We start from the raw sequence: 21405 nt of genomic DNA, 5'->3' as shown, positions 1-21405 counted from the left end.
GAATAGAGTAATTTCCGTTTTTTGCCGTCTAATTTGAATGCCAGATAGTGTTTACATTTATACGAATTTCATTAGATTCATATTAAATCTTAGGTTTCGTCGTAAATACATACATGTATATGCAAGTAAATAGTAATTTATATAATTTTGCTAATTCAAAAAAAAAAAAAAGTTATCAAGGGGTAGAAAAACTCTAATAGATTAATGAAAACCTCATAATTTTAGGAAATTTTGATATTATTTTCTTTCTTTAGATTTTATTAAAATTACATATATTTATGTATGTATGTATGGGCACAATATTTGCATAAATCTACATATTTTTTTTATACATAAAGAACACAGAAATTAAATTTTCTTTGAAAAATCTAAATAAATTTATCATTATGTAGCAAAGAAAATTGGCAAACAGGCAACTTTCCAATTTTGTCCATTATTCGCTATTTTTCAGTCAACATAAATGCATGTGTACAATATTTACAATATACTAAAATATATGTAAATAATACAATTAGCTACATATATGTATATTGAAATGTAATGATGACGATTAAGATAAGCAATTTTTATGATTCACATTTTTGTTTTCTAAATTTAGACATTAAAAAAAAAATATTAAATATTTTGAAAACGTTTTATATTTTGCCGCTTAATTACTTATCTATATTGTTGTGCTTTTATAATGGTGATATGTAATTAACAATGAAGAACAATATATATATGCACATAAGTGTATGTATGAAAAGTAAAATTATTTATTAATCATGTTAAAAGTGTGTAAAATTGGAGTAATTGAGAATATTTCATAATTATATAAGTACGTTTCATAAAAATGGAATATATGTTATGGTATATTTCACTAACCCAATGCACACACTTTAAAAACTTCAAAAATGAAGGGAATTTCTAATCCAATTGAATAATTCTTTTTATATATTTATTAATATTGAAGAGTTTAATTCAAATTGTTAATATTAAATTTGTTTATAAAACACATTTTTTATTATTAATTCAAAATTTTAACTGTTACCAGAGCATTATTAACAATACGAGTATAAGCTTGGAAAACTTCCAACTTCATTAACACCCATATTCTCTTACGCGCATTACTTGACGTGATGGGTTGTTACTCAAAAATTTGTAGTTTTACAAAATAAAATCAATTTGAAAATTTGAAATCTTCTAAATAATTTTACAAAATTCTGAAATTTTGAACTTATTAATTTATTTATTACATTGTATAAAATGACAATAATAATGAAAGCAATTTCAAATAACTTATAATTATTATACAATATAACTTTAATTACATTTTATTATATTTTTTTTTTTTTGTTATACAACTTTAAAACTCTTATACTTTATATAACTTCCTCCCTAAATAATAATATTATAAAACGTTTATAAGATAATTTTATTAATTATTATAATTATATCTATAAAACATGTTATGAATTTTGGAAATACAATTTTTTTAGGAAGTCAATTAAAAAATGTTACCACGTTAAAATTTAAAAGAAACAGTTCTTTTTTAAATACTACTACTCCAGGTATCGATAAAGATAAGATAATTTTTTAAATACACATTATATACGTATATTTAGATACATAGAAGCATATTTGACATTTCACTAATTACACATACATATGTATACATATTCATGATTAGTGAATAATGTATAGGTATCCAAACTTGTTTTCTGAGCTAATTTCTATTTTCCGATTAAAATGTGTTAAAGTACAAATTCTAAATTAAATATTCGAATATTATCTTGACTGAATAAACAAAATTAATTTATTTTGCCACATTTTTTTTATGGAAACAATATACAAGTACTTAGAGTTTAGGTATTTTTTTTTTAAGTAATAGCATTAAAAATATTAAAAGTATACAGAGGAAAGTAAATAAATTTGATTAGATAGTAGAAATTTTTTAAGCCAAAATTTTGTTTATCACTGAATATTAAACGAATAGTTTTAGTTGCAGAATAATTTAGGAAAAAAATTGTGTTTGATCCCTTATTTAATTTTAAACTATAAATTCGAATTCAATTATTCTTAATGCATGTAGATTTAAATAGAATCAAAAATTGATTGTTAACACTTAACGAATGGGGCCCGTAGGTTTGGGTTTTTCCATGAATTTTAGGCACGTTGCGTTAGTTTTTTTATTTTATGCACATTGTATTATTTTTTCTTGGTGCCATTGTTTATTATACACTATCTGCCTGTTGTTCCTACAGTGTAGTTTTGATTTTAGAAAATATTTCTTAATAATTTTATAACGGTAAAAATGGCAAGTACCAAAAAGTTTTTAGAAAACATATTCTGATTTGATATTTAGTTTGAGAACTTTGAAGAATAAAAACCCCTTTTATAAAGACTGTTATGAAATATTGTAAGAAATATAATTGATTTAACAAAGTTTTATAAAATAGTTACAACGATTTAATTCTATATATAATTGTTTATTTAATTCCCATGAAAAATGCCCGGAAACTACGAAGGACAGAGAAGATTCGATCCCGTCCGTTTAGAGTTAATGCTACAATTTCAATATTTTGCAAATTATTACAATGTGAAATTAAATTTTAAGATCAGCTTTGATTTAATTGCATTATATATATAGTTAATCAATTGCCTTAATATTTTGACTTTAAATTACAAGATTAAAATTAGAAGCATTCAAAAACAAAATTCTTAAACCAAATTTATAATTAAATTCTATAATTATTCATAAAGGCTCATTTAATCTCGTACAAAACAATTTGAATATTCTGAATTTGAATTTTCAGAATAAATATTGTAAATCAGTTTCAATAGCTCTTAACTTAAACTTTACAAGAGTTGCTATTCTATTATTATGTTTTTAATTTTATTTTTACAAATTTGGTTAAATTTTATGTATATTGTAATTCAAATTAATAATCATATTTAATGAGAAATATTTAAAACATGAATTTATTATTAGTATTTTATTTTATATATGTACAATACATAATATTTAATTCCATATTTAGAATTACAAATTTATTATAAGAGAATCTATTATTAAAATTTTGCTCATACACAAAAATTATGTTTTCTTTTTTTGACATAATACCAAAAAAAAAAAAGATAACCATTTTTAATTTTGACAGATTTTGTAATTAGGTCCCAAAAGTAACCTGTCATATAATTTAAAATTTATTAAAAACAAAAAAAATTAAATTATGGATTTGAAAAAAAAACTCACCAAAAATGGTTTATTTTTTGTGTGTTATTCGATTTGAATAAAATGCAATTTTTCTAAAAAAAAAAAAAAAATTGAAATTCAAAAATTTTCTATATACTTTTTAAGGAATTACTTACATGCATTTGTAAATATTTGCATCGTGATTTAAAAAAAAAAAATTTCCCAAGGATTTTTTTAATACATTAAATACAATAATAAATTTTAATCAAATTTGACAGCTAAACTAAAAGCAATAAATGGTGTTGCCTTTCTTGTTTGTTATAATATTGTTCATTTAAACTTGTCAACTTTTTGTAACAAAAAAAAAAAATAACTACTTAAAAGAAAATTAAAAAACACGTATTACAAGAAAAAAATTTTATTTATAGTTTCTCTCATAATCAAGAGCAAAACAAAAATGTCACTAAAATTAAATTTAATAATTACTTTACCAAATATAGCCACCTTGTGGTGATAACCAAAAATTTAAAATTCTCATACACTTTATTATTAAATTCAATATTTTATTTATATTTTGTCTTTTTCCTTAATTATTTTTATTTTTTTATTTTTGTAATTTCAATTGTTTTCGTTAGAATTTGTGAAAAGAATTGAAATGTGAAAACAATAATAAACAATACAAAATTATTTTGATTTCATTTTTATAAAAATGTTAAATGAATTGCAAGGGCTTGCTTAACTTGATCTCGTAACATTATGATAATAGATTAAAAAAAAACTGGAATATAAATGATTTATTTTGGGTAATTAAGGTTACATTTAAAAATTCATTATTATAAAAATTCAATTGTATTATACTTAAATGCTATTTATTATTAAATAAAAACAAAATAAATAATTTGTTTGCTATAATGATGATGAAGGCTCTATTTATTTTTAAAGTATTGAATTTCTGATTAATTTTAAATTTAATTTTTAAAGAAAAGGTTTAGAATATTTTAAAATGATATTATGGTAACAATAGCCATGTTATCCAAATTGCAGTAGTATAAAATTTGACTTCTCAGTCTAACAATTTTCAATCTGTAAACTGTGGTAATACAATCTTCAATTTTAATGTCAGACTAAATTTTTTGGCCCAGAGTTGTCGTGGTTGCAAGGTATCAATATTTGATGTGTTATTATATTGATAATTCGCATTTAGCAGAAACAATATTTTTAAAATTAAGACCTAACGCATAAATTTTCTTCATATCAGAAATTTGGAGCGAGTTAAAGAACCAATTATACATTATTAGGGATTTCTAAAAATTTTATGAATAATAATTTGATAAATCTACGTTATAATTTTACATAAAATTCTATTTTGTATTTTATTATAATCAATATAATAAAATTTGAAAGAAAAAATAGATCTATATTTGGTAATTAAAAAATACGCATAGAATTTTTAAAAAAAAATAAGAGAAAATGTAAGAAAAACCTTGGTGTTTTCTTGTCATTTTAAATGTGAATTAACTTTTGTTTTTAAAGCGATTTATTTTCTATATTTTATATTTGTGTCAAAATAATAACGAAACTATTAAAAATAAAATAATATTAAATCACCTTGATTTTTTTTTTGAACAAGTATAGAAGTTAGTCCATGGTTTTAACACGAAATTAATATAGAAAAAAAATAACAATTTTTTTTCTTTTTTTTTTGTGACATACTTTTTATTTTTTCAATTTATGAAAAATCCTTACCTAATTTGGTAACTTGAATTAAATTTTAATTTGGTTCTTTTGTGGCATGTTCATACTAATACCAATATATACACATGCATATACTTAATGTATAAGAGCTTATGTGTCCGTTTATTGATTTATTTAACTTTTATAAATATGGATGTGTGTGTGTGTGTGATTATATTCTGATTCATCAACTCAATAAATATTTTTGTTCTAAATGGATTAAAATTTAAAAAGTGATTTTTTTTTTTATATTTTATATAAAATTTTCTTTTCTTATACAACTTCTATTTATAAAATCTTTAAATTAAATATTCTACTTTTGTTATATTTTGACAACTATAAGGCAGATTATAATAGAAAAAATTTTTTTTCAACGAAGCTTTAATTTTTGATTGAAAATGTGATATTATATGATATACTTACTATGTTTATCCAAAATATTATTAATTTTTATGTACATATATTCGAAAATTTATGTATCTTTATTAAAAAATTTATATATCTATAAGTTATGTGCAATGAAAATTGAAGGACTCAGTTAATGGTTTTATTTTGTATAAATGTATACACACATAATTTGCAAAGTCATTCTTTTTTTTTTCGTAGCTTTCAAATAAGAATTCGTAGAAAATCAAATAAGAGAAGAAAATCAGCTTTGATTTTGACTTTGTATGTAGCGCACGAAATATATTAGCGAAAAATAAAAAAAAAAGTATTTTATTCCGAATAAAAGGAAGTTTTCTTTTCATACCAATAAAAAAAAAAAAAGAAGAATTCTCTCTTCTTTAGACCTGATATTTTTCAATTACTCATTTTATTCTCAATACGTACATAATGTAAAAAATTTTTACGCTGGATTCCTGCGAAAAATAAGGTGACTACATTTTGACTAAATTTCTTGTAATATATGTGTTTTTAAAAAAGTTCACCGCATATGAACACGAATATAATATTACACAGCACCACACGAATATAATATTACAATAATCTTATCGAGGAAGTAAAAAATTGGTGACACAAAACCCTAATTCTTTATTGTTGACCTTAGTAAAAATATTATGATCTACAATATTATATTAGCTATATTTATTAGTGCTCCGTATGTTTTTCAAATCTATTTTACCTAATGAAAATCTAAGAAGATCTTATTTTAAAATATCTTTGAAATTTTGTAATTGAATTTCATAAAGGTATAGTTATTTATAGTCTCTCATTGCCAATAAATTTTCTGATTCTAAGCAGCAGAAATCTTCATTAAATATTTCAAAATTTTTCAAACTACACATATTATGTCAAAATTACACTTCTTCTTTATATACAAAAAAAAATAAATGACATTCTAAACTTAAAACTTAATAATAATTAAATTAAATATAAAGATCAAATAAAAAAAAATAGATAAATTAATCGTTTACAACACTTCAAAGTTGATTGAATGAAAGCTTTAAATTTTTAAATACATAAATTTTATATATTATGCACGCATATAACATTATATACCATTTGTATAACAATTTATATTCCATAATACATAGTAAATTATTATGCCCATAATAACACAATTTGTCTATAATTTTGGGGCCTCTAAAATTAAAAAAAATAATATTATAATAAATTAATTTGTAATTTTTCAAGTGTTTTGACTGCAACTTATGCTTTTCAAAAAAAAACACAATATTCACATATATATGTACTTACATATGTACATAATTTGATTGAAAGAAAAATAAAATATATAATATAAAACATCTTGATCCATTGATAAATGTTAAAAGGCCATTAGAAAATCCAAAAATAGTTTAAAATTTTCCTATTTTCCAAATTTATAATTTTATAATTACATAAGACCAAAAATAAAAATATAAAAATCTGTTTTTATTAGAACAAGAATTTTGGTATTCATTAATAATTCAATTAAATGATTTTACTTATGTATGTAGAATTTTTTTCTCTCTCTTAGTGATCTATACACTTTTGAGTCTATATAACATATTAACGTACATAAATATATTAAATTATGTTAAATAATTTACTTGATTTGAATTCAATTTTATTCATACATATGTACACCTAATCATATACTATATAGATTATATAACATGATAACTTTCCCAAGAGATTTTTTTTCATCTCTAATTTTGTTATAATTACTGAATATTATGAGTTTTGTTTTTTATTAAGTTATTATAAAGTTCTTTTTACTTAATTTAGAATCTCAATAATAATTATGTCAATTAATTGTGTTTTTAAGTTAAACAAATATAAAATAAAATTTATGTATTTTTAATTGTAATTATAGTAAATGAATTCAAATGAAATCTTGATATACTCGTATGTATGTTAGTACGCGTTTACGCTTATATTTAATATTTGTCTCATATTACATTTTCTGTCATCCAATATATTCTTCAACAATTTTCAATAACAAATATATTTTTAAAATACATTTATATATGTATTTTGTTATATTGCTATAAAAATATTTTAATTATGTCCAGAATGATAATGTTATAATAATTATTATGTTCAAAATTATATAATATTATTAAATAGTGTGAAATTTTTTTTATAATTACATACGCCAATTTAAATTGAATTAATCATTTGGGAATACATTTTAAAATTATAATACCATATTTAAGATTGATTTTTGAAAATGATTTAATATGTGTTTATGTCAAAATTTGCTGTCATAATATTACATTGAATAGAATTATAGTGAATTTTTTCATTATGCAAGTTGTTAATTTATAGTTCATGAAACATTTAAATACTATTCCATTTAAGGACGTATAACACAATAAACGTATAACAGTTTTTGTATATAATACTGTCAACTATATAAGAGTAGAGAAGTAGTTATTCGATTTCTTCACATTTTTATATGGGACATAAACGTCCCAAAAAAAAAAATCTTCAATATTATAATTTATAAGTAAGTTTTTTGCTACTGCATAACATGTTATGTTTCCTATAAAATTGCATTATTAGTCTACATCCAACTACTCGTACTACAGGGTAATAAGAGTTGTTGCTCACGTAAATTATATGGAGACAAAAGTATACGTATTACAATTTTATTGAAATTAGAATTCTAAAAAATATATTAAAAAAAAAGTAAATTTTATAATTAATTTTAATAAAATTACTTCATATTTTGACGCTCAATTTATTAGTTTTCTTATAATAATTTTAAAATAATTATACATTTAAAGCTATATAATATAATATAAAACTTTTGTACTCGGGTATCTTACACTTTTGCCTAATTTTAAATAAAATTATATTAATATAAGATTTCATTTTAGATTTATATATTTACCTGTACAAACTGTTCATGTTCGAAAGTGATTTTAAGAGAATCTGTTTGTGTACGTAAACTATAATAAAAACTATAATAAAAAAAAAAAAATAAATTAAAATTTGATTTAGAATAATTAGAATTTTCGGTTCTTTTCAAATTTTTTGTTATAAATCTTGTATAAATCGCACAACATAAATAGTTTGTACAGATATGCAAATATATAAACCACGTTCATATTTTTTTTCTATTTTTTTTTTTTTTCATTAAATACACTTAAATTTAATATTCTTAAATTTCTCAATTTATAATAATTTTAGTATTTTAAAATTCCAAATTTCACATTCTCCATTAGATTTGTTTTAGGAAATTGAACACACAATTTTCTTGCAATAAATATTATCACAAAAAATCGAATACAAAATTTTCAAAAATATTTTATTTTAAAAATTTGCATCAATACTTCATTTTTGTCACATTAATAAAGAAAGATTTTTTTTTTTTTAGTAATTATTTACAATTTAGATATTATAGTCATGGTATATTCGACCAACAGCAGATGAATTTTTTTTTATAAAGTAAAAAAAATTCTTAAATCAAATTTTGTAATTAAATTTAAACGGTATGATTTTCACCTTTAAATTTTATTGCTGTCGAATATACAAAATATTAAATATCTATTAGAAAAATATTATTAAATAAAATAAATATTGTAAAATATATTATGCGACACAAAAGTCATTTATGTAGTAAAGGGTTAAATATTCCATTCTTTATAAATATTCAATAGAAAAAAATTAAGAGAAATTACGCAGATAACATTTTACTCTCATATTATACCGTAAACAAAAACAATTACATATTTTATCATATCAATTAAATATGTAGCTTCATATTTATAAACATACAAATAAATACATACATACATATAATATTGATATATTTAATTTAAATATGATTTTCTTTTTTAATATTAATAATTAATTTTTTTTTTTATTGAATTTTAAAATAAAATATTCAGTCCATATCATGCATTTCATTCGTATAGAATCCTACGAATTACCAACTACTCTATGATGTAGACTTTAAAATGATCAAAAATTCCATTATCGAACAGATTATGAATTAGTAATGGCAGCATAATTTTTCGGAATGTTAAAATCAGGATTTATTATTTCAACTGTCAAATATTTATTTATATTTTTTTGCTGCTATTTTGAGTAAACAACTTTCATACAAAAGGATATTTTTTAAAAGGGAAATTTTACAGTTTTGTTTTAGTTTTTGAATTTTTTTTTGAAAAACGGAAAAAAAATTAACCAAATACGAACTTATGTATTTGCCTTTATGGTAGCTGTATTACAGGAACTCAAACTCAGAGAAGATATTCAAAATTTAAAAAATTATTTTTACTACGAATATTTATGATTACCCTAATGCGAATATTCGGAGCAATATGCAATTCGGAAATAATACATAATGGTAATTATAAAATTCCGAATTTCAAAACTACAAATGGAATGCATGATAGGGCTGAATATTAATAATTATTGTTTTCTTTTTTTTTTCATTTATAATTTTTTAAAAGAAAGTTATTTATAATTTATTTTTATTTTATTTTTTATTTTCATAATTTGAACTTCTGTTCCGCTGCGTTTCTCAACTTCAATTTTATGATTTTTATTAATTATGATTTTTTTTTTAAATTTGTTTTTATTTTTCAAAAATAAAAATAATTTCAAAATTCAAACAATAAAAAAATCTAAAAAAAAAAAAAAAATCATTAAATTTTTTATTCAAAATTATTATATCAGGGTCCCCATCCAGCTTTAATTATTGTAAGTATATAATAATATATATTTTAATAATTTATAAAAAAAAAAAATTAATTTTTGTTTTGTTTACTGTTTTTAATTTTGTTCAGATTTTAATTAATTTTACAAATATATATATAAAAATATTTTTATTATTTAAATTCGAAATACATAAATTTACTAACAAAATAAAATTTATTTACATTTTTTTTTTGTTTTTTTTTTTTCTCTTTTCTTATCATCATCATTATATTTTTTCATTTTTATGTAACAATGCTTTAACTACTCTATATTACCTGTAATTTACCTGTAATAACCATCAAATTATGCTACTAAAACATTTAAACAAAATAATACCTATAATAAAAAAAATGAAATTATTTAATATGTGATAAAAAAAAAAACAATCATAAAAATGAAACAAAAAAAAAAATCATACCATCATCATCAACATCATCATTATATCGGCTCCTTTATTAATAAACAATAAATATTTTATTGAATTATAATAAAAATAAAACAAAAAACAACGATAACAAATTTTTACAAATTAACACCTGCTGTTGTGTCTTGTGTTCTTCTCTTCTTGTTGTTGTCTTCACCTGTGATGCTGATTTCGCGTCATATACACATGCATTTTATTTTTATTGAAAAAAAAAAATTTATTGTTTTTCATTTGTGATTAAAACTATTTTTATATAAAAATATAATTGAAAATCATTGCATATTTATTCAAAAAAAAAAAATTTAATTATTAAAAAAAAATAAATTAAAAAAAAAAAAAAAAAAACATTTTTTGACTATATTTTCTTTTTTTATACTTCATTCATCTACAAATGAAAATTGTTTAAAAATATAAAATATTAAAAAAAAAAATTGTAATAATAAAAAATATTTAATAAATTATTAATATAAAATAATAATTAAAAATAAATAAAATGTTAAAATAAATGTTATAAATTAAAAATAAACTTATTTTTATAAATGTTAAAATTAAATAACAATTAAAAAAAATCAGCACACAGAAAAGACATTAGCGGTAAAGTATTCAAATTAAAAGAAAATTATTTCCTTTTTTTTTTTTTTTGACTGAATTTTTTGTGTGATTTTTTACTAAAAAATATAGTTATTTCAATTAATAATATTTATTTATAAAAAAATGAATGCAGTTTTGCTTTTTATAACTTAAAAAACTAAAAATATCAATTATAGGAGAAGTCGATAATGTCAAATGCCAGTCGACAATCACTAAACCAAACGGCAACCCAGAATTTATGCTAAAAAAATTTTTTTCCATATCAACTTTTTGTATAGAAGTTTTGAGTTCAACCGGTTGAAAATTGCGTTAGCAACAAATTTTTGATAATTTTTATAAATGGCATTTTACTTACATACATACATATATTAAATTAAGTAATCCTCTTCAAAATTATTCATTTTGCACAAAAAAACAAAATTTACAGTTAATTTTTTTTATTACAAAAATGCCAAAAAAAATGTTAACAATAACGATAAGACAATATTGACATTATTAATTACGTGACATTTTGTTTTTTATATTATTGGTTACATCACAAATGTAAATATCTGTTGAAAGCATTTAAAGTACAATTGTACAATGTTTTTTTATTAATTTTAATGCCGAATAAATTACAAAAGAATTCAAAGGGTACTTGGCATTATCGATTTATATCTTATGATTGTAAGTTTGTAAATATATATATGTACATATATTATGTAATTATAAAAATTTAATATTGCGTTTGGTATTGCTCCTTTTGTCATAAATTTGCAAAAAATTTTATTATAAATCAAAATTAAGAAATCAAATCTTAAAAAAAGAATTATGTTATATTATATTAACATATATATTTCTTATATACGTTACTGGGAACATGATAATATACACATAACTCTTCATAAATTTTTAAAAAATCAAATTAAATGATTTTTTTTTAATCTTTTTGCACTTTATTACAATAAAATAAAAATTTAGATTTACTTACGATAGCAACTAGTTCTTTACGGTTTTAAAAAATTGTCAAAATATTTTCTAATAACCACTTTTAATATATTTATTACAATAAATCATGCAATGCATTTAATATTTTTAAATTAAATTTAAATATACAGCAAATTTCTTGTTTTGCAATTTTAAATTAGCAAAAAAATTTATATAATAATATAACAATTAGTATATGACATTATCGAACGCATAAAATCAATTTGAAATTCTTTACTACATAAATTATTATTTTTATTAACTTAATTTTTGCTTTTCTTTATTTCTTTGCATATACTCGCCTTCCATTGCATTATCATTTATATGTATTAATTTTTTAATGATCTAGTTTTAAATCATGATGATCATAATCAAATAATACTGCTTTCAAAGATAAAGCTTTAAGTAAATTAGAAACGTTTTGGTTAATCATTATGTAAAATTAACTTTTAGAAATTATCAAAATCAAGATAGTTTTTATCTAAAAGTCCAAAATTTGCATTAAATTTAAATCACATTTAATTTGATTTTTAAGAAATTAAAATTTTCTTTTAATAATGCTATTTAGAAATATTTTATATATTGTGTATACTACACATTTAAATTAATGTAAAATTTTTGTCATTAATTTTAACTAAATCATGTAGATCAAATTTTATTATGCACCCATACCCCAATTATAAAAAAATTAAACAAATTTATATGAATAATTAATTTGTAAATTATTCATAGATTTTAAAAATTTAAAAAAATTTCATATTCAACAATTCAATAATGTAAAAATGAAAAACAACTTCAATTGATTATGAATCATTTAATTTTTCTGTCATGACTTCGTCCCTTTGATTAAGTCATCCTTTTGTTCTTCAGTTGTATTGCGATATTTACATTATTTATTTCAATAAATCTTCCAAAAAAAATTAAAACAACTCAACGTTGTTACTGCTTGTACTTAAATACAATTGAAGTTCGAATTATAATTATTTTATATTTTAATGATATTTTATTTTTATTTGTGTATTTTATACAGCAATATATTTTACAACAAATTTTTAAATGTAAATTTATTGATAATTTTTATCAACATTTGAAAAAAAAATTTATAATTTGCAATGAAGAAAAATTGGAATAATTCTCTTAACCCTTTAAGATTTGTACGATTTTTAATACACTATTTTTTAATTGCACAAAAAATATGATCCATGTTTAATAATATGATTTTCAATTAATTTTGTAATGACAAAGAATAATTAAAAAAATTTTAAAGCATGTTATGTATTTTCCTATATAGCCACAAATCTTGCCATATTTAATCAAAGGGTTAAAAAAAAAATGTACACGATTATTAATTTTTACACTATTTTCCTAATGTATATTGTGTGTTTGTAATTTTAAATTTTTGTTTTATTTTTGCTGTTGTTTCAAAATTTTAAAAATTTAAAATCAACTTTAAACACCCATCTCTACTTGGGTATTGGTATTATTTTATAAAAAAATGCCTCTTCTATATTTTTGCTTTTTGCATGAGACCTTATTAAAATTTAATTTTATTTTATTAATTTTGCGGAAACGTTACCCAAATTTCAATAAAAAAAAATTTTTTGTATATTCTTTTTTGTTGATTTCAAAAAAAAAATACCATAACAGTAAAATTAATAAAGTATTTTGTTTTCTTTTCTTTTTTTTTATTATTATATTTTTATTAGGGTGAACTTGAGCAACAATTGTTGCAAGCCAATCCAATTTTAGAAGCATTTGGTAATGCAAAAACTGTTAAAAATGACAATTCATCACGTTTTGTAAGTATTAAAGAACAAAAAACCTAAATTTAACAAATTGTTTTGAAATATCTTAAAATATTTTGTGACTTTAATTAATTTAATTAAAAAAATTATGTTAAATCAATGCAAATTAAATAAAAATGAACTTCATAAATTTACAAAGAACAAATCTAAAAAATGTACACCGTATTTTCAAATTTTATTAAAAAAAAAACCTTAATGTTATACTAATCAGGCCAGCGTGCCTATTATTATAAAATCTAAAATTAGTCAAAAATTTGCAGTTTTAAATGAAATTAAAAATTAGCTTTAAAATATGATTAAAGTTATTTTTTAAACTTTGCAACACAAGATAATAAAATTTCGAAATGATTTTTATAATAAAACAATTTTTTTATTAAAAATATTCTTTAATTTCTAATTAAAAATTTTTTCTTTTTGTTTTTTTTTTTTTTTTGCTTATTATATTGTTTTCATTTTTAAGGGTAAATTTATTCGTATTAATTTTGATGCATCTGGTTATATATCCGGTGCCAATATTGAAACATATCTATTAGAAAAATCACGTGCCATTCGTCAGGCCAAAGATGAAAGAACATTCCATATATTTTATCAGTTATTAGCTGGTGCATCACCTGAACAAAAAGAAAAATTCATATTAGATGATATAAAAACATATAACTTTTTATCAAATGGTTCAGTTCCAGTACCTGGTGTTGATGATTATGCTGAATTTCAATCAACTGTTAAATCAATGAATATTATGGGAATGACAAATGATGATTTTAATTCAATATTTCGTATTGTTAGTGCTGTATTATTATTTGGGTGCATGAAATTCCGTCAGGAACGTAATAGTGATCAAGCTACATTACCAGATAATACAGTAGCTCAAAAAATTGCCCATTTATTAGGTTTAAATGTAACTGATATGACAAAAGCATTTTTAACTCCACGTATTAAAGTTGGTAGAGATTTTGTTACAAAAGCACAAACAAAAGAGCAAGTTGAATTTGCTGTTGAAGCAATAGCGAAAGCATGTTATGAAAGAATGTTTAAATGGCTTGTAAATAGAATAAATCGTTCATTAGATAGAACAAAAAGACAAGGTGCCTCATTTATTGGTATATTAGATATGGCTGGTTTCGAAATATTTGAATTAAATTCATTTGAACAATTATGTATCAATTATACAAATGAAAAGCTTCAACAACTGTTTAATCACACCATGTTTATCTTGGAACAAGAAGAATATCAACGTGAAGGTATTGAATGGAAATTTATTGATTTTGGTTTAGATTTACAACCGACAATCGATTTAATCGATAAACCTGGTGGAATTATGGCTTTATTGGATGAAGAATGTTGGTTCCCTAAAGCAACTGATAAAACATTTGTTGATAAATTGGTATCAGCTCATTCAATGCATCCAAAATTCATGAAAACCGATTTTCGTGGCGTTGCAGATTTTGCTATCGTACATTACGCTGGCAAGGTTGATTATTCAGCTGAGAAGTGGTTAATGAAGAACATGGATCCATTGAATGAAAATGTTGTATCATTATTACAAGCATCACAAGATCCATTTGTTGTTAATATATGGAAAGATGCTGAAATTGTTGGTATGGCGCAACAAGCTTTGACTGATACTCAATTTGGTGCCAGAACACGTAAAGGTATGTTCCGAACAGTATCACACCTTTATAAAGAACAATTAGCAAAATTAATGGATACATTACGAAATACAAATCCTAATTTTGTGAGATGTATAATTCCAAATCATGAAAAGCGTGCTGGTAAAATTGATGCTCCTCTAGTTCTTGATCAATTACGTTGTAATGGTGTTCTCGAAGGAATACGAATTTGCCGCCAAGGCTTCCCAAATCGCATTCCTTTCCAGGAATTCCGACAACGTTACGAGCTTCTTACTCCAAACGTCATACCAAAAGGATTTATGGACGGTAAAAAAGCTTGCGAAAAAATGATTCAAGCATTAGAATTAGATCAAAATTTGTTCCGAGTTGGTCAATCAAAAATATTTTTCCGTGCTGGTGTTCTAGCCCATTTAGAAGAAGAGCGTGATTATAAAATAACTGATTTGATTGTAAATTTCCAAGCATTCTGCAGAGGATTTCTAGCCAGGAGAAACTATCAAAAACGATTACAACAATTAAATGCCATTAAAATCATTCAAAGAAATTGTGCTGCTTATCTAAAATTGAGAAATTGGCAATGGTGGCGTTTGTACACAAAAGTGAAACCGCTCTTAGAAGTTACAAAACAAGAAGAAAAATTAGTTCAAAAGGAAGATGAACTTAAGCAAGTTCGCGAAAAATTAGAAGTACTTTCTAAAAACACACAAGAATATGAAAAGAAATATCAGCAAGCCTTGGAAGAAAAAACTGCTTTAGCAGAGCAATTACAAGCAGAAATCGAATTATGTGCAGAAGCTGAAGAAAGTAGATCTCGCCTCATGGCTCGTAAACAAGAATTAGAAGACATGATGCAAGAATTAGAAGCTCGTATTGAAGAAGAAGAAGAACGTAGCTTAACTTTAGCTAATGACAAAAAGAAATTGGAATTAAATATTCAAGATCTAGAGGAGCAGCTTGAAGAAGAAGAAGCCGCACGTCAAAAACTTCAATTAGAGAAGGTTCAACTTGATGCAAAAATTAAGAAGTTTGAAGAAGATTATGCCGTTACTAATGATCATAATCAAAAACTGCTTAAAGAAAAAAAGGTTTTAGAAGAACGGGCCAATGACTTATCCCAAACTTTAGCTGAAGAAGAAGAAAAAGCTAAACATTTATTAAAACTGAAAGCAAAACATGAAGCGACCATATCCGAATTAGAAGAACGTTTACATAAAGATCAACAACAACGCCAAGAATCTGACAGAACGAAAAGAAAAATTGAAACTGAAGTTGCTGATCTTAAGGAACAACTCAACGAACGTCGAGTTCAGGTTGAAGAACTTCAAACTCAATTAGCCAAACGCGAAGAAGAGTTAACGCAATCATTAATGAGGGTTGATGAAGAATCTGCAGCTAAAGCGGCGGCACAAAAAATACAGCGTGAGGTTGAATCACAACTAGTCGAATTACAAGAAGATTTGGAAGCAGAAAAAGCAGCACGTGCTAAAGCTGAAAAAATACGTCGTGATTTAGGTGAAGAATTGGAAGCTCTTAAAAATGAACTATTGGATTCTTTAGATACCACTGCTGGTATGTTAATACTCTTTTATTTAAAAAAAAAATTTTATGTATATTCTTATAATTAAAATTTTAAGCTCAACAAGAACTACGTTCTAAACGAGAGCAGGAATTAGCTACACTCAAGAAAAGTCTTGAAGAAGAAACTCAAAATCATGAAGGATTTTTGTCAGAAATGAGACATAAGCATGCTCAAGAAATCAATGTTATCACAGATCAATTAGAAAATCTTAAAAAAAATAAGGGCATTTTAGAGAAAACGAAGCAGACCTTAGAAGCAGAGAATGCTGACTTAGCAACAGAATTAAGGAATGTAAATAGCTCTAGGCAAGAAAATGATCGCCGAAGAAAACAAGCAGAATCGCAAATCGCAGAGCTGCAGGTAATTTTTTCTTTTTTGGTTTTTTTTCTTTTACAACTAAACCTCTTTTATAGAGCTTTAAAGTAATTATCAAGTATATCGAATGAAATATATATTTGAAAATTAGTTTCAAGCATTAAAATTACAGTAAAATTTTCTTGACAAACAACATTACAACAATATTTTATTGTGCTTAGCAACAAAAAATTTTAACGTACTGATTTTTTATTTTACTTTATCTTTTTTCTTAAAATTTAAACCCGCTCCATATTTTAATATCTAATACATACTAACTTTTGCAAGATAATGCGGTTTAATTATCTTATTATTTATCCATTTTTCTGTAACAACCGAAATTCAATACCATTCTTGGTTTTCCATTTGGAGAAAAAAGATTATAATAATTGAATGGTAAAAAAAATCAATTTAGAATTTACTTTTATAAAAAAAAGCTTTGACATTATAATGTTTATTGAAATTAATTAATTTGTATTATTTTTTAGGTAAAATTAGCCGAAATTGAACGTGCCAGATCGGAGTTGCAAGAAAAATGTGCAAAACTCCAACAGGAATGTGAAAATATTACACAACAACTAGAAGAAGCCGATTTGAAAGCTTCAGCGGCCGTAAAATCGGTCAATACTATTGAAAGCCAATTAACAGAAACTCAGCAATTGTTAGAAGAAGAAACACGACAAAAATTATCTTTATCTTCAAAAATAAGGCAATTAGAATCTGAAAAAGAGGCATTACAAGAACAATTAGAAGAAGACGAAGAAGCTAAGAAGAACTTTGAAAGAAAGCTTTCTGAACTTAATGTTACAATGCAAGAATATAAAAAGAAAGCTGAAGAAGATTCTGATGTTGTTAAAGAGTTAGAAGAAAATAAGAAGCGTCTTAATAAAGAAATTGAAGCTTTAGAACGTCAAGTCAAAGAACTTATTGCACAGAATGATCGTTTAGATAAAAGCAAAAAGAAAATCCAATCTGAATTGGAAGATGCTACAATTGAATTGGAAGCTCAGCGTACTAAGGTTTTGGAACTAGAAAAGAAACAAAAGAACTTTGACAAAATTTTAGCAGAGGAAAAAGCAATCAGTGAGCAAATTGCTCAAGAACGTGACACTGCTGAGCGGGAAGCACGTGAAAAAGAAACAAAAGTATTATCACTAACTAGAGAATTAGATGAAGCGTATGAAAAAATTGAAGATTTGGAAACAAAACGTAAAGGTTTACAAAACGAACTTGACGATTTGGCCAATACCCAAGGTACTGCAGATAAGAATGTACATGAATTAGAAAAAGCTAAACGTGCTCTTGAAAGTCAACTTGCTGAATTAAAAGCCCAGAACGAAGAACTTGAAGATGACTTACAATTAACGGAGGATGCTAAATTACGCTTGGAAGTTAATATGCAAGCACTTCGATCACAATTCGAACGCGATATTCAAGCAAAAGAAGAACAGGCCGAAGAAAAACGTCGCGGTTTAGTTAAACAATTACGCGACTTGGAAGCCGAATTAGATGAAGAAAGAAAACAACGTGCTACTGCAGTTGCTATGAAGAAAAAATTAGAAGGTGACTTAAAAGAAATGGAAACTACAATGGAAATGCATAATAAAGTAAAGGAAGATGCTCTCAAACATGCGAAGAAATTGCAAGGTCAAGTTAAAGATGCTTTACGTGATGCTGAAGAAGCAAAAGCAGCAAAAGAAGAATTGGCTGCTAATAGCAAAGAAGCTGAACGTAAAGTTAAAGCATTAGAAGCCGAAGTAATGCAATTAACTGAAGATTTAGCTAGCTCTGAACGTGCTAGAAGAACAGCTGAAACAGAGCGTGAAGAATTATTGGAAGAAATTAATGCGAACACAAATAAGGGTTCGTTAATGATCGATGAAAAACGTCGTTTAGAAGCAAGAATAACAACATTAGAAGAAGAGTTAGAGGAAGAACAATCAAATTCAGAAGTGCTATTAGATCGTAGTCGAAAAGCTCAATTACAAATTGAACAATTATCAACCGAATTAGCAACCGAAAAATCAAATTCACAAAAGAACGAGAATACTAGAGCACTGTTGGAACGTCAAAATAAAGAGCTAAAAGCTAAATTAGCTGAAATTGAAACAGCTCAACGTACTAAAGTGAAAGCAACAATAGCCGGTTTGGAATCAAAAATATCAAATTTAGAAGAGCAATTGGAGAGTGAAACAAAAGAACGTCTTATTCAACAGAAATCCAATCGAAAATTGGATAAAAAGATAAAGGAATTAACAATGAATATTGAAGATGAAAGAAGACATGCAGATCAATATAAAGAGCAAATTGAAAAAGTAAAAAAAAAAGAAATATAAAAAAAATTTATTTCTAAAATTTGATTTTTTATTATTTTGTAGCTTAATGGTCGAAATAAAATGCTTAAACGGAATTTAGATGAGGCAGAAGAAGAAATTCAAAAAGAAAAAACACAAAAACGAAAAGCACAGCGCGAATATGAAGATATGTTGGAAAGTCATGAAGCACTTACAAGAGAAGTTACTTCACTAAAAACAAAATTAAGGTAAGATGTTAATACATATAACGTATTAGTAAAAAAGAAACACTTTAACATTTACATAAATTAAATCAATTATTTTTATTGACCTAATTTTTATTTTACATCATAATTTTATCACGTTTATTTTTAATTTTATCAAATTTTAAGCAATATTTTTGATAAATTAAAAAAAAAAATGTTAATATGTAGTTAAGTACGGGAGAAATGCAACAAATTTCTTTAAATCAATAAAATAGAAATAGGACCACAAAATTATATCAAACATTTTCATTTGAACCAATAATTTTTGACCTTACAATAAATATTATAGTAATTGACTTTCTTCAAAATTTTAAATTAAACTTTAATTAAATTGTTGAACATGAAATATAATTTTGTGATTTTCTTTATAAAATTAGAAATGAACATGAAAAATTACCAAAAAAGTCACAATTCTCAAAGATACATACAATACTATGGTATTAGATATTTAATTTTTAATTATAAAGTCAATATGAATAAAAATAAAATAATAAAAATAAATAAAAATCATTATTAAAGAGCAATACAAGTAGCTGAAACTGAAAAGGCTAAAAATTATTCACCAAAAAAGGATGCTAAATTAATAATGAATTGCGAGGGTCTGTAAGTAAAATGTAAGCCAGAGAAATTTACTTAAAATAAATTTTATAATTCCAAATACCGAGTATGAAAATCCTAATGGATTTCTTGTTGTGGTTTGGATTTAAGTTTTTACCCTTTGTTTTTAAATTAAAGAAAAAAAAAATCAAATTTTTTTTCTTCCCATTTTTCTTTTCCTTCCCGTTTTTTACTGTGTGATTTACGTGTATTACAGAAACGAGCATTAAATATAAATTCGTTTCTATATTATATTATAATTAATTTTGTAAAATAAGTATTTTTTATTGATAGTATTATTAACACTTAGTTTGAAAAAAAAAATGCACAACTATAGTAATTTTTCCACTAGAGATCAAAATTAATGAAAAAAATATATTTGTATACAGTAATCTTTCGCTTAAAGTCCGAAATTTTCGGTTCCAAAAAAGTCTATAAGCTAGGAATTACTGTATATTATCAACTGTATATAATAATTTTTTTAAGGGTTTCATAAATCCAGGAATTTTTGAGATTGATATGAAAAGAAAAATCTCTTGAATAATTGATTTGTTAATTAAAATTTGCCCAAAAGAATTTTATTATATTCATAATAGAAACGCCAAATTAAAAAAGAAAATATAAAATATATAGGAAAATATAGAATATTTTTATCTAGTTTTTACATTAAAAAATGTAAAAACTTTAATAGTATGGAAAACAATCGAATATCTATTATAAAAAAAATTATTTTAACAAATTTTTAAGTATTTCATGTTTAGTACATCGGTATGTTAATTCGTTTATTTATTGCTATAATGTGTACAGAAATTTTTATTAAATTATTATTAATTTTTGCCCAAAACTTAAGAAT

General features: G+C 23.1%; 1 protein-coding gene across 3 annotated transcripts in view; it reads left to right on the top strand.

The window, feature by feature from the left end:
* Positions 1–21405, top strand: part of LOC129615744 (myosin heavy chain, non-muscle) — a 96609-nt gene that overhangs the window by 72662 nt on the left and 2542 nt on the right. The window contains exons 6-12 of one of the 3 annotated variants that reach the window (XM_055531115.1): positions 10025–10048; positions 13733–13825; positions 14292–17031; positions 17097–17401; positions 17884–19710; positions 19774–19937; positions 20475–20698. In XM_055531115.1, coding sequence (XP_055387090.1) covers positions 10025–10048; positions 13733–13825; positions 14292–17031; positions 17097–17401; positions 17884–19710; positions 19774–19937; positions 20475–20562 — 5241 coding nt within the window. In that variant the 3' untranslated portion in view covers positions 20563–20698. Of the gene's footprint in view, positions 1–10024; positions 10049–13732; positions 13826–14291; positions 17032–17096; positions 17402–17883; positions 19711–19773; positions 19938–20474; positions 20699–21405 lie in introns of those variants that run through there. The other 2 variants (XM_055531113.1, XM_055531114.1) reach the window with 2 other exon arrangements.

This window comes from Condylostylus longicornis, unplaced genomic scaffold (assembly GCF_029603195.1).
Source record: "Condylostylus longicornis isolate FDR11 unplaced genomic scaffold, ASM2960319v2 ptg000145l, whole genome shotgun sequence".
Classification (NCBI taxonomy): Eukaryota; Metazoa; Arthropoda; class Insecta; order Diptera; family Dolichopodidae; genus Condylostylus; species Condylostylus longicornis.
The sequence above is the reverse complement of the archived record's forward strand: the minus strand, read 5'-3'. Positions and strand labels throughout refer to the sequence as shown.